Here is a 14,692-nt window from a genome sequence, read left to right on the forward strand (position 1 = left end):
AGCACTCCGTCTTTTTCCTAATTACTGTTAAGTTCCCAGGATACATGGCTTAAATCCTTTTAACTTTGCTCTTTGCCTGTATTTTTCCTGTTGTAGCGCTCCATAGCAGGTAACAAGTATTTGCTGTATACCTGCCTCCTTGCTGCTGGAAGATGGCTAGTTTGTATGTCTCCAGACTATAGTTTTCTGGTACTAGAAGTGGCTTGGAATTCATGGAATTCAGTGAAGGCTAATATGCTTCTCTTTCCTGTCCAGTCAAAAGGGTGTTTTTTACATCAGGCCTGCTCTCCTGCTTTTCCTGTAAATAAGCTTGCACAATGTCCTGTTTTTAGATACAGGTTCTATGTAGCTAGACTGTGTAGAGTTTCTAATATAGAGAATTTTGTGGTTGTGTTTTTTAATATGGAAGGAAGCTTGGGCTCTCTGCTTCTACATTTCTGCATATTTTTTCAAGGTTATGGGTTTTTTTGTTTGTTTTTTGGTTTGTTTGTTTGTTTTTTACATGTATAGCTTTGTCCTGAGAAAAATCTACCTCACCTAAAATAGAGCTTAAAGTCATAGGGGAATCCTTTGTTTGCTCATTTAAAACACCTTCTGGTGATTAACAGGAGACTAACTCTGGGAATTCTGTAGTTTTTTGATCCATTTCATTATGCTGTTAAATTCCTTAACTCAAATAGACTTAAGGAATTTATGATTGAATGATTTAGTACAAAACTCTGTTTAAGATTCATTAATACAGGTGATAGTGCTATGGTAATGGCAGCAAGATTTTGCTTTCAGCTAAGTAATGGAATTATTAGCCGAGTCTCTTAATATGCTAATACACTGTATTCAAACTTTAGCAATTGTGATAATTCAGTTTGGTCTCCAGATCTTCTGTTTTTGGTGATGATCCCAAAAAAGAGAATAACCTCAATAATGTCTGCATGCTACTGTTAAAGGAAAATCTTGACCGTCAGTGATAATAAAGATTGTGAGCAAGACCCAACAGGAAATGTTAGTGATTTGCATTAATGCCATGAGTTTTAGAAGTTAGGGGATCAGTTTTATTAGAGCAGTAAGTGGTTTGTGTGTGTGTGGTGTGTGGTGTTGTGTGTGCGTGTTTTTTTTTTTTTTTTCTTTCCCAAAGCTGAAACTGGGAGCTGTTCAGAAGAATTTTGGTAACTTTGCAGTTAGTTTAATTGCAGCCCTGATCAACCTGTGCAAGTGCCTGAAGGTCCTTGTTAACTGTGTGAGCTCTGGCTGCTCTCTAGTAGAAAAGGGGATTATTATTATTTTGTGATGGGCAATACATTACCTTTTCTTCTAATCATTTGCAAGCTTATGCAAGAGACATGATAAAATATAGGGTTGCACCTCATTGTATATCAACTTTGGGATATATAATATTGTCTGCAACATGAATGAGAAAGAAGGTTGGGAATTTGTCAGAATCCGTGTCATCTTTTATTAACTGCTAGGTTAAATATATTGCTAACAGCTTAATTAAGGAAAAAAGTCACTCAGCTTTGCTCAAATGCTAGAGAGTATTTTTTATGGTAATTAATGCACAATACTTCACTGTGGATTTAACCACTTTTTTACTTTCTGATATAATCAAGCCGTTGTAAAGCTAATTGCAGTACTTAAATATTCTCAATTGTATCCTGAAACAGATTTGGCAACTGATCGGAAGCTTTTTCGTCTGGTGTCCAATGACTCATTTGTCTCCATCCAACCCTCACTATCCTCTGGACCGGATCTGCCAAGAGACAGCAGTGACAGAGTGTGCCTCTCGAACAACCAGCTTGTGGACCAGTCCAAGTCTAGTGCGTGTGACACAGAAGTAGCTTCACTTATAACTCTGCATTCTCACTCCTATAGAAAGGATCATAGACCACGAGGTGTACCACGGACTTCTAGCTCTGCTGTTGCTTTCCCAGATGCTTCACTAAATGACTTCCCTCTCTATCAGCAAAGACGAGGGCTAGATCCTGTCCGTGAGTTAGAAGCTTCCAAGCCCCCTGTGGGGTCCAAAGAGTCCTTGGCTGACAGCTCTTGCATTTCAGGAGTGTTTCAACTGGATGACATTCTGAAAAGTAGCAGTCCCCAACCATTGGCTAAGAGTGGGAAAAGCAGATCCTTGAAAGCAGACAAAAGTGTGGACAGTCTGAGAAGCCTGAGCACCAGAAGTAGTGGCTCAACAGAAAGCTATTGCAGTGGGACTGATCGTGACACTAACAGTACTATCAGTAGCTATAAGAGTGAACATACTAGCTCAACACACATAGAAAGTGTGCTGTCAGAGCATGAGGAGGAGTCTCCTAGGGAAGAAGATAAGGACAGCAAGAAAAAGGACTGTGGTGTTGACTCAGAGGATGACAGTAGCTCTACTACCGACAAAAGGACTAGTAGTGAAAGGACTACAGTTGAACTGAGCACCAACAGCGGGGTTCAAGGGGCAAAGGGTTCTAATTCATCTGATGAAGTGCAGGGTCAGAAAGGTCTCAGTGCTTCTGCTGCTGAGGAGGCCAATAAGAACCCCCATGCCAATGAACTGACTACACAAGTTGACAGGCCACCTGGGAAAGCAGCTGAACAAAGAGATGAGCAGGGTGAGAAACTATCTGTGTTAGTAGATTCAAGAACTTCTAAAGAAACAGGTGGAAAACAAAAAGAAGGAGATGTTCGACCAAAATCTTCTAGCTTAATACATCGAACAGCCTCTGCACACAAATCCAGCCGGAGACGGACAGGAAAAAAGCGGGCTAGTAGTTTTGACTCAAGTCGGCACAGGGAATATGTTTCCTTCCGAGGCGTATCTGGTACTAAACCCCACAGTGCTGTATTTTGTCATGATGAGGATTCCAGTGATCAAAGTGACTTGAGCAGGACGTCAAGCATGCAGTCAGCTCACCAGTTCAGCAGTGATAGCTCTTCCAGCACCACCTCCCACTCATGCCAGTCACCTGAGGGGAAGTACAGTGCTCTAAAGACCAAATACATTGCTAGAGAACGTGGGGGCACAGACGCTGAAAACGTTCACAAAACTCACCTAAGCTCTGAAGGAATTTGCAAAAAAAGATCTACACGTCGGACTTCTAGCACAAACAGTGCCAAGAATCGTGCCAGAGTTTTAAGCCTGGACAGTGGTACTGTGGCTTGCTTAAATGATCCAAATAGCTTAATGGCACCAGGTAACATAAAACAATTAACCACTTCAAAATCTGATTTGGAGGCCAAAGAGGGAGAGGTGCTAGATGAGCTATCTCTGTTGGGAAGGGCTTCACACTTAGAGTCAGTCACTCGCTCTAGGAATAGCTTACCAAGCCAGGCTACATTTCCTGAAGGAGAGGAACAAGAATCAGCAAGTGGAGGTAAGTAATTGAACTACCAGAAGTAATTTTGCCATGTTTTGTTAGTGTGTTTGATATATGTGATTAAGTTAGAAGTTACTGTAAGTAACCACTCTTAGGCGGCTTCCTGTTTCTTTGTTCTTGCTCAGTAAAATGGGCAAAGCACTTCCTTCATCTTGGCCTGGAAGATCTACAGAAATGGGAGTTGAAATCAAAGAAATGATTTGAAATGTATAGGTAGGCATTTACGGACATGTTACTGACAGCCTTGGCTAACTAGGGCTGTTGTGATCAAATCAGACATGCTCCGCTGTATTGCTCAAAAATATGGAAGTATATGTCAAATGAAAATAATGTTGATTAAGACTGTGCAGTTTAGAAAATTGAAAATATAGAATTGATTTTTTTATGTTTAGATTATTTTTCTGCTGTGGCTTGAGATGGTATTGAGCTTCTACCGAGCTCGGATGAACTGTGCTTTTTCACGGTGGTCTAGCTACTAAACTAAATTCACCCCGGGATTTGATTTTGCTTAGTCTTGTCATTGTTCAAGTTGGCTGTACAATGTTGTTTACCATTTGTAGATTTTTTTTTTTCCTTATTATGCTTATTATGAGAACATACCAGACTTCCTGTGCCAGGGAGAACGACACAGCTTCCTTTTACTTTCTAAAATAATTACTTCGATATAATGTGAAGAATAAGCTAACTTGTAGACTGTTTGTTAATACTTGTTGCACCCCTTCACTTTCTGTTGTTAGTTAGCCAGACCAACTGCATTGCCTGGAAAGCACTTTCATATTGTGGAAGGTCAGTGAATTTAAAGAAAATTTTGAGTAGTATGTGACTACTAATTATTGCAGCCTGACTTTTGGGAATGTTTCTTGGAGACAATACCCACCTGTGAATCTGGATCTTGCTAACTGAGAGGCACAAACAGTTTATAACATGGCATCTTCTATCAAGAGACGGATATATTGGAGGAGACAGATGTATTGGCAAATGTGTAACCAATTTACTGACCTTGCTACAATATTTAGACTGCTAAAACCAAATGTTGTGACTGTTCCATCACAGAAGTAGAATCCTCAAGACAATGAGGAAAAATAACTGATAATTCTTTTGTGACACTGGTTTAAGAGCAATCTTTAAAAAACAGTACAATTATTTTCTGGGAAAAGTAATTATAATGTTGTGAAACTCTATTTGATTACTGCTGAAATCTATTGATTACTGCTCAAACCTGACTAGTTTATGACTAGCTCTGTCTTCTTCAGATACTTTAACTATGTTAACATAATGTGCATATGGAAATTCTTTTTCTCTCTGTTATTGCTGATAACTGTTTTCTGAAGTAATTTTAACGAAAGAATCCGGGCTGCTCTTTCAGGACTGACTTTGCAAGCCAAACACTTGAAATGCAGCAAACACTTGAAATGTAGTTGTCTAGTTGTTAGTAAAATGATAGCTCTTTAACATTATCTCTACTGGGAGTAAATTTGATTAATAAAAGGGTTTCTTTATGTATTTAAGGGGCTTTATGTATTTGCTGTTTTGACTTGACATTCCATAGTAATATGAAGTTTAATTTCCTTTTGGCTTTTGTTATTACAGCTTTGAACTGTTTAGCATCTTTTCTGATAGGCAAGGAGAGGTTAATATACCCTGTTTTGCTGAATATGACAGACTTTACTTGCTCATCAGTTGTTAATAGTCTGTGAAAAAAATTAGTCTGTGACTAATTCATGTGTATTACCAAATATTATTAGACAGAAAAAAAGTGATATAGTGTGTGTGGGGGGGTGGAAATGGACTCACAGTTACTATTAGAAGTAGTTTTAATGATGTAAAGCCTGTGACAGCTTATCAGGGAAGTCTTGCTGCTGTTCTCTTCCCTGTCCACTTCAAACTCTCTTCTGTAGATAAATATCATTTTGAAGTTGGTAGTTTTATAGATGGGGAGTACCTGAATGATTCTTCCCTATGGGCTTCGAACTGTATTTAAGAAGTCATCTGAATTGAGGTTATCTGGACCTGAATGATTGATAACACTTGCTATATCTCATGTTTCCTACTGCTGGAGCTATAGAAAACATTTCATTTGTCAATGTATGAAATGAATGTTATTCTGTATTTCTAGAATGAGAAAAAAGATACCTCTTTCCCTTAAAACAAGAAAACAAACAAAAAGAAAAACAAAAGAAAATAATAAGAAAAAGAAAACAAAGACCCATAGAGAACAAATTAAATTTGTTGTGGATTTTCTAATGACTGTACTTCAATTGTTGCTTTGTTCTCCAGTTTTAAATGGGATTGCTATTAATCAGAGAAAATCTTTTTAACTTTTTAGAGTCTGCTAAGTTGCTTTTAAATTCAGCATTTCCCTTTGAGTTGTCTTTACCCTTGGGAGTGTTTATAAAGTGTTGTGCATGTGTGGCATAAATATCCATCATGCAAATAATGTCTGTATATATATATGTAAAAACTGATTTTTCTTTCTTTTCATGTAGCAGATGAATTAGAAAAATCTCTCTCTGTATATACGCATATATATATTGAAATTTCTGTGGTTTGCATCTGTTGGCTTTCTTAAATAATAGGTTATTCACAGATGCCCATGGATAATCCTTAAACTGATATTAATATCCCGCTGCTTTCAAGCAGCAGCTATAGCTTCCTAATTTTCAAATATCGTTTAAATTAACAATTGTCATTTTATATTTGAGCCTTTAGTAAAGTAACTAACTAGTACATTCTTGCTCACATAACTCTTAAAACATATTTAATAGTGAATATGACCACTAACATTTTCCTAAGCTGATGTTTAAACAAATTTGTTCGTTATCTTGCATAAGCAGATACAACTAGCAGTTTCATTTCTGTTATTCCGGGAAGTGGTGAATGAGTCTTACTTTCCTTTTAACAAGCTAAGCTGTTTTTTGAACAGAAACTGAAATTTATTAAAAGGAATACAGACAGCACTTGACAAGCAGCACTTGGAAAAAAATGTAAATACAGTAAATGTGGTAGAGCTATGACAAATGAAAGAGAGGATGTCTTACAATCGGGAGTACTTAGCTTAAGAAAATCAACTAAGAGCAGTTAGTGAACTGGCAGTCTGTGGTTTGACTTCCAAAGATGCTTAGATTCCCAAAAGGTCAAATAGATATCTAGTGATACTTTGGAAATATCAGTAAGATATTTTTCTTTCCTTGTTTTATTCCCAAATGTGTTATTTCATAGATCTTAATTTGTAAGATTTAAAAGAACCAGTTTAGGGTAGTATATGTCAGGGTTTTGTAAAGCCAGAGCTGGCTTCAACAGTTGAGTGTTCTCTCCCAAGTCTGTATCGCCATAAAAGGTGCACCATTTAACTTTTTGCTTTCTTTTACAGTTTATTTTCAAGATTTAATAGAGTTTTTTAGATACCTGAGTTGCACATTATGCTGGAAAATAAAAATGCTCTATACTTTCCTGTGTGTGTGTATATATATAATCCTGAAGTAGCAGCTTATCCTGTTTTTCTGTGTCTTGTGGTTTACAGTGCATCTGTACAAGTTGAAAAAAGATTTACATGAAACTGGTTTAGAATCTTGCCTTTTCTGTGGCCTATAAGAAACATGTTCATCTTCTCTGAGTGTATTTGTGTGTGTGTATATGCAGAGTGTATCTATATGTAGTCTTTGGAAAGTACTTTAAAGCTAAAATTCTCTGCTGTGCAGCAGGTTGGTCATGTCAGCTGCTACCAATATATCACTCTTTATCTGTTGTATAGATGTAACATAGCTTTAACCATCACAGATGGTTACTCATTCTGCCTGTATTGTAGAAGTCTTCTGTGCTTCTGGTGACTTTAAGTTCACGTGTTTGTTTTTTGTATGTAATTAATACAGTTTCACAAGATGGGCTTTCCAATTTGTTCTTTGAGAATCTGATTATTCACTGAAGCTACCGAATCAGTTTTGCATAGCTAGTTAAAGACTGAATTTAGAGAGGGTAGAAACTGTAAGATGTGCATGAAACCCTAATATAATCTGGTTTTGTATATTCAGGCTGTCTCTATTCTCATGCTTACCAAGACCCCTTCCACAGCAGTACTGAATTAAGTAGGTTAGCCATTAGAAAGGACTGTTTTGCATTTGAGTTTCTTTATTGGAACCTGAAAACTGTATTTCACTCCTGGTTCTGTAAAGTCTTGATTTAAGATGCCAACCAGCAATGTGCCAAACATACATAGTATTTGACTCAAGAACGAAATAGAAGTTTGAATTTTGACCCTTCCCAATATTTGTTGCTGTTTCTGATAGTGATATAATATATGATGTTAATGAAAAAATAGTAGAATAAGCAAGGCTTGTAATTCTCTCTGATATAGATGTGAAAATCTGTCTATCAGGTTTCAAGCCAGCCTAGAGAAATGTTCGGTTTAGTACTGAGGAACAGATGGCTTCATGATCATGGCCATTCCCTGCTTGAAAATGTTTCCTTAACAGATTGCTGCAACACTGTGGTTTGATGTAACTGTACATGTTCCTCTACTCTCTTCTTGAACTTGTTTTTTCATGCTTCAGCCGCAACAGGGGAGTCTGGGGTTTTGCTGCCCTTGTTGCTCTTTCAATTTTCTTATCTGTGACTACCATTCCTTTCTAAACTGTACCCTGCTTTCCTCTGCCCTGTTTTCCAGCAAAAGCTGGTGTGTTGAGGAGATGTCTCTGCTTTTCAGTGTTTTTGCGTTTGCCACATGTGTGTCCATTTTTAACTTTCTTCAGAAATTGTTAGTAGGCATATTTATTAAATGTACACAATGTTATTGCTGTAAGCCAATACTGCTTTTTTATCAGGGCAGAATAAGAAATCTCTACAGTTGTAGATTATAGAATGATTTATAATTCCTGGTGAAATAACTGCATATTGAGGACATGGATTGAATTGTTTCTTTCTACTCAAAGTTTTTGCAACAGGTTGCATAGAACATCTCAGTTTTTAGTAGTTTTCAGGACATGTGAGAATTCATAGAGATGATAAGCTTACAAAAGCTTCAACCATGTGAAAGAGGGTTGTTAACCAATAAATACTTCTGTATTAGAAACTAGGTTTCATTAATTTGGACAGTCACTGAATGTTTTGCTTCTACAGCAATGGAGATATGTAAAAATAAGTATGGATTCTTTCAAATCCCAAAGGAGACCAGATATAGATGCTTGATAAAGCATGAAATTTCAGTTTTTTGATTTGGCAACAATGTGTTCAGTGTTAGAAGATAGATCTCATAGCTCTTGTGAATACATGAGCTGTATGCCATTTATTCCAGATTTTGCTGAAAATTTATAGAACTGGTCATTACAAGTAGCTGAGAAGTCAGGTAAAAATCCCTATTTGGTAGCAAAATAGAATATCCACTGGTCATTCATTCAGGTTTTCCTGCAGAAGTTTTACTGTGTTTAATCTGAATAGTGTTTAAAATGACCTAGACTTCAAGTAATTTGACTTTTCTTTCCCAAGAAAAGAAAAGAAAGTGTTATGGGGAGCTGGTACTGTGCTTTCATTGTGTTTTTGTAAAAGTCACTAGTCTTTTTGCATTTCGGGGTTTTTATACTAATAGAGCATCTGTCTTACCCCTATAGAATGTCTTCACAGGAATCTTCTAAACCATGAAGAACTTCTCCATATTTTAGAATTTATCTGAGGCACTGTTTGGCATGTTTTGCTCACCAAAAACTAAGTGGGCCCTCTTAATGCAGTACAAATTAGAAAATCTGCTTTTTCATCTTGTACTTTAATTTCAGGTTTCAAGTTTGTGTTGAAAACAGTGGTGCATAAATGTGGTGATGGCATTGTCTATTTTCACTATGAAGCGCGACTGTGTATCTCTGAAAGAAAATACTTGTATTCTATATTTCTTAAAGCTAGTTGTGTTATATATTGCAGTAACTGGAGAAGTCTTCAAGTCTTTTTCAAACATTGAGGAACTGTAGAGTTTTTCATCAAAAACACTTGTGTATGTGATAAAGAAAAGCTTCAGAAAGGTATAGCCCAGAGGCAGGAGGGTTCAATCTGTACTCCAGAATTTCTGGGTCTGCTAGAAGGACATGAATCAATTATTGTAGAACACTCTCTGAAGTAAATTTTGACCCTTTTATTGGGAAAGTGTTGTTACAAATGCATGATGACATCTGGGTTCTGACCTTCTTCCAAGCAGAAGTACAACGAAATTTTTTTTTAAAAAAAAGGGATTTTATGTAATTCATGTCTGTATGCATAGTTGCATTAACAAATCGAAAATTTGGAGCAGTACTTTTCTTCTGATATGCTATCTTATGTTTTTACTTGGGATATGTTGCTTAGATTAATTTGCACTTAGTTTCACAGATGTGCTAAATTTCCCCAAGTATATGTTTAAATTGGTAGCTGTTTGCATTCCAAGCCCTAGTAACTAGTATGGAAGTTTAAGGTACAACTTGGCTTTGTGGATAAAACCTGAGTATGGACACATTCATGGACCCTCTTTCAATGAGGGTACAGAAGGAAAAAAAAAAAATAAAAGGCAGTGGAACAGTTTACAGAGGAAGAAGGAATAAAATGTGGCTGTTTTAAAGAGGGAGAAGTAGTAGAGAGTTAAATGGAATAAGTTTACACTCTCCCCTTTTGTTGCCCTTTTTTCTTTTTTTTTTTTTTTTTTTTTTTTTCTTCATAGGGACTTGGAGAGACAGAGGAGGGCCTTTCCCCTGAGCACAGAGACAATTTCGCAGCTAAAATTCTGGGGGAGAGTTCCCCGGAATTTCACAAGATGGGATACTATTACAAGCCTCTATATTCCTGCTAGTAGTTGGAATGGGTGTTCACAAGGGATGAGTTCCTTGCAAAGTTGTCATTAGGCCCCTGCCTCTTTATTATATTGATCTCTGGCTTTGGGTTTTTAGTTTGTGCTTTGAACTTGAAATCCTGATCTATTCAAGAACAAATAACATACAGATCTCAAATATGTTTGAAAATTAAAGTGCAGAAGTAATTCCTACTTGAATCTCTTTGACACTAGTGAAAGGTAGTGCTTAAACCTAAATCAGAATAAAACAGAAGAACCCAAAGGAAAACTATGACATGGAAAACTTACTTTGCTTACCGCATTTATTTTAAAATGCAAGCAGAAATTGTCAAGGTACAATGTATATTATCTATTATCAAATTTGTATGCAAGTGCACATGTTGGATCTTCCTTTCTACAATCTAAAATATGCACTTACACATGTTGTCTTTCAAACAAACCATAATCCTTGTTGCTCATCTGGCTTTTTTGATCTTTCGATGGTTTCGATGTGTAGCTTCTCGGAGCGTTGCATGCTCTGTGTAGACTCGGAGCTATCAGGGCTGAAAAGCTTTGCAGTCTTTTCAGGAGAAGTAATAGACTAATTCAGTGGTCCCGAATGTCATCAGCTGCCTGCAGGAGACAGCATGCAGAATGAACATATTGAACATATTGGAAGTTGAAAATCACTAACGCATATCCTAGCCTGCAGATTATGTGGAGAGTAGAGAAAGATAGATAAAAACCGTTTCCCTCTGTAGCTTGCATTCAGTCTCTAAATGTATATGAACTTTCATTTAAAATATTTTTTTGAAAAAGATCTTCAGATGTTTAAACCTTACCCTCTCTGCAGGGCATTATGTCAGACAGTCCTTGAGGTAGACTTGTTTTAGTTGTTTCTGAGCTGTACAGGAAGGTCCTCTAGTATTTCTAGAAGCTGGGCTTTATTTCTTGCAGAACATGACATGCTTAATGAATAAAGGAGATGACAAAATCAAGCCAGATGTTTTCCCTGTTAAGTATCTTACCTTGAAGCATTGCATTTGAAGACTGCCTTTGCTAAGTAGTTGCTCTCCAGTAGAAATTAAGATGCTTACGTTTCAGTTAAGCTCAGTCACTTTGTTCTTTATTTTGTGGTGCTTAACTATTGCTTCACTGCATCGAATTCTGACTGCAGCTGAAGTCAGTGGTGCACTCTGGTGCACCACTGGTAACTCTGGTGTAAATTTATATGTGATGGAAAAATGAAGTGTTGCAAACTGTGCCATCTCAAGCTGTAAACTCTTGTGCATTAATTCGTCGAACGGGAAGTCAGGGTTCATTTTAGCTTACTTAATATGCTTTACTTCCTTGGTATTTCAAATATAAAAATTGTAGAAAAATTATTGAAGAAATTAAGAATCCTTGCTTTAGAGGATGGCTTGAATAGGTTGTGTGTTAAAGCTTAAAGCGATATGTGGAACCACAAGTAACTGAGTTCTTGTTGACATATACTGAAAAGTAATTGTTACCTCTACGTATGTAGAATGAAGCAGCAGTTGTGGAGGGACAAGGAAGAAAGTGGGCAATCCCATAGTTTTCAGGAAAAATATAAAAAAGGATTGAATTAATGATGTCTGTGATAACTTCGAAGTTTAGTAACAAAATGCTTGTGACCTTTAGACTGGTTGTTTTAATGGTATGTGATCTTTTCATGTAGCTTCCTCTATTTTAAAGAAACCTGCAGATTGAAGTTTCCTAATGTAGCATTCACTTGATAGCCTGTTGGTCGATTTATGCTCTAGCTTGTCCATGCAGTCCCCATTGCTCGTGCTGTGGGCAGTAGCTTGTCAGTCCAGGTAGATCTGTGTGAGAGCCAGGCGACATTCTTGTCTAGTAATTTTGTCAAACTTAAATGACAATTTTGTAACTTGGAAAACTTGTTTAAGTCCACATGGACTATTTTGACTGTGATTCTCTTGCCCCTCTGTCAAAAGTTTGTTCCCTGAGTGTTTTCTCTCTTCATTTTGGCTTGACACAATTCTTAGGTTTTTTGCACTCTAGTAAGAGGCTGCTTTTCTACCAAGCTGCAGTTTCCAACCTCTTCAAGATTTTGTTCTAATTCTTGCACTGGTTTCATGTGCAACTTTCCTCTCCTCCTGCTCCACTTGCCTACCAAGACCTGTTTTCCTTTTCTTTGTGGCCCATCCATCTGAAGTGGACAGGAGTTTCCTTGGCTCAGAGGAAGATTCTTTGGGAGCGTAGGCACACCACAAAGCAGTCCAGATCTGAGTTGTGGAGAAGACCCTGTTTAAACTCAGGCTGGGAGCGCAGGGAAAATTTGACTGTAAAAAGTCTAGGGTGACTGCTCTGAGTATATACAAAAAAGCATGTGGCTTTTTTGTTGGATTTTTTTGTTTGTTTGCTTGTTTTTTTGTTTGTTTGTTTTTACAGTGTCACTTTATAAATGAACCCAACCTGCTATGTGGTCTTGTGTGTGTTTGAGAAATATAATGGACAAGCCCTGAACAGAAGTTATGTTCTTGCTTAATCTCAAAGCGCTGTTCCAAATCAGTGTCACTACTATAAAAATGAGCACCCTGTTAAGCATGTTTATGTTTGTGTGTTTTTTGTCAAATTTATCCCCTGAAGAGGTGTGATATAATGAACTTCAACCCTGTCACTTTGGCAGAATTGTAAAAATGAGAGCAGATCTTTATGGTGAGGAGTGACAAAAAACCTTACTAGGTTGTTCTGAGTCTTTCCTTTACCTGTTAAATGAGAAATGAAGAGATTGGTCTCTCTTCCTGTCTAGTGTTAAAGGAAGAGTTTTGAGCTCTCTCTTGCAGCTTGGCTTTTTGGATCTGTCCAAGGCAGGTTACTTGAGTAGTTGGGGCGTAAGCTACTTGTTGCAAGTCAAGTTCATTAATTTGGGGAGGGACAGGGGGAAGAAAGGAGTCTTAAGTTACTGTGTACATAACTAGGATGGGTTCTTCTTTGACCTAAAGTCTGTCTTGATGCAGCAGCACAAGCCAGCGAGGAGACTGTCACATTTCGCCGTGAACGCAGCACATTTAGGCGTCAGGCAGTACGACGCCGGCACAATGCAGGGAGTAACCCTACCCCTCCTACATTGCTCATCGGATCACCCCTCAGGTAGGGTATCTACATGTTCCACCGTATTTAGCATGCATGCAGCAGACCACTTCTCCCCACACCCACCAGTGTTGCCAGAAAAGCACCTTTTTTCCTCCCTTCCCACCATAACTTCCTTGAGCTGTCACTGCATGTCACTGTGGGCTTGTTGAATTGTGCATGTATATGTGGCACTATTTTGAGAACAAACAGGATAGCCAATCTCTTTAAGACGTTATAGTTCGTTTCAGATAACAATGAACTAATGCCAACAAATTTAGACTGTTTTCTTAGTTTTAACAAATACTTCAAAAGTAGTCCTTCCTTTCAAGCAATGAGGAGATCCCAAGAAAATACAGTTGTTAAAACACAACTCGTTTTGTTCTTCCCCCAGCGAAGTAAGCGTTAGCGATGGGGGTCATAATCACTTCTTGACTCTGGAGGTGATGAGAGATGAGTGTTGTAGCGAAGTGGCAGACCGCTATAATGAACTGTATCACGCTGAAAAGCTCCAAATCTAAAATAGAAATATTTCGTAAACGGCCTGCAACTTTTTTCCAGCAGAAAAGAAATAACAAGTTAATATACTGGTGGTATTTTTATATAAAAAAACCATAGTATTGTTCAGTATTAAATCTATTTGTAAAGCACACAGCATGTCTCAGCAGTATATATTCTACGCATATGTCCCAGGGCTCTGTAAGCTTCAGACTCCCTTGGTAACAGTGTTCAGCCTACTGATATGTTGCAGGCGGAGTGTTGTGTGTTCAGCAACCACTGTAATGTAGACTTTTTTTTTTTTAATTTCAATACCATGGGTCCCTACAGGGTTGGAGGATGTGGCAAGCAGAATGTTGCCCTTAGTTAAAGGAGTGCTCCTGCATCCTTATCCTTCTTCCAGTTACATGGCAAATACGCAGCATAATGAGAGCATACATGGTTTGTTTCTAACTGTCATCTTCCATATACTAAGCTAACTTTTAACAGTTTCTCAGTAATATCTGTGTGTGTGTATTTCTTTGTTTTTGTTTTTTTTGTTAAACTGGATAAAGCTATAGAAATCTGAGCAAATAACTTGAGGAACCCTGCTGTATCAAAATGAAATACTTGAAAATATAAAAATAGAAGATGGGGAGGAGTCTTGCCATCTCTTTGGCATGGCTGAAATAGTGGGGGCCAGCTTCCTACGTAGCCCTGGGTAGGAGGATTGCAAGAATGCTACCTGAGATCTAGCAGATAAAGGATTGACTTTGGCCACATTATAAACTGCAATTAGTAAGATGTGTTTTTACTGGTTGGTATAGTATGTGGTAGAAATGAATCATTTCAGTTAAATCTCTCCTTAAACTTCTGTTCTTGCTTAAACACTGAGTTCGAACTACAGGTGGAAAAAGTTTGCATTACATGGGTAATTTATTTTTTATGTGCTGCTAGAAGA

The 14,692-nt window shown here is 37.6% G+C and overlaps 1 protein-coding gene across 4 annotated transcripts in view; it reads left to right on the forward strand.

Annotated features, from left to right (window-relative positions):
- Positions 1-14,692, forward strand: part of PCNX1 (pecanex 1) — a 74,231-nt gene that overhangs the window by 15,479 nt on the left and 44,060 nt on the right. For 2 of the 4 annotated variants that reach the window (XM_088520430.1, XM_088520432.1), the window contains exons 6-7: positions 1,659-3,359; positions 13,143-13,275. In XM_088520430.1, coding sequence (XP_088376556.1) covers positions 1,659-3,359; positions 13,143-13,275 — 1,834 coding nt within the window. The remainder of the gene's footprint in view (positions 1-1,658; positions 3,360-13,142; positions 13,276-14,692) is intronic. The other 2 variants (XM_088520431.1, XM_088520433.1) reach the window with 2 other exon arrangements.

Source organism: Tinamus guttatus, unplaced genomic scaffold (assembly GCF_059628265.1).
Source record: "Tinamus guttatus ecotype Peru unplaced genomic scaffold, ASM5962826v1 Tinamus_guttatus_pri_ptg000089l, whole genome shotgun sequence".
Taxonomy (NCBI): domain Eukaryota; kingdom Metazoa; phylum Chordata; class Aves; order Tinamiformes; family Tinamidae; genus Tinamus; species Tinamus guttatus.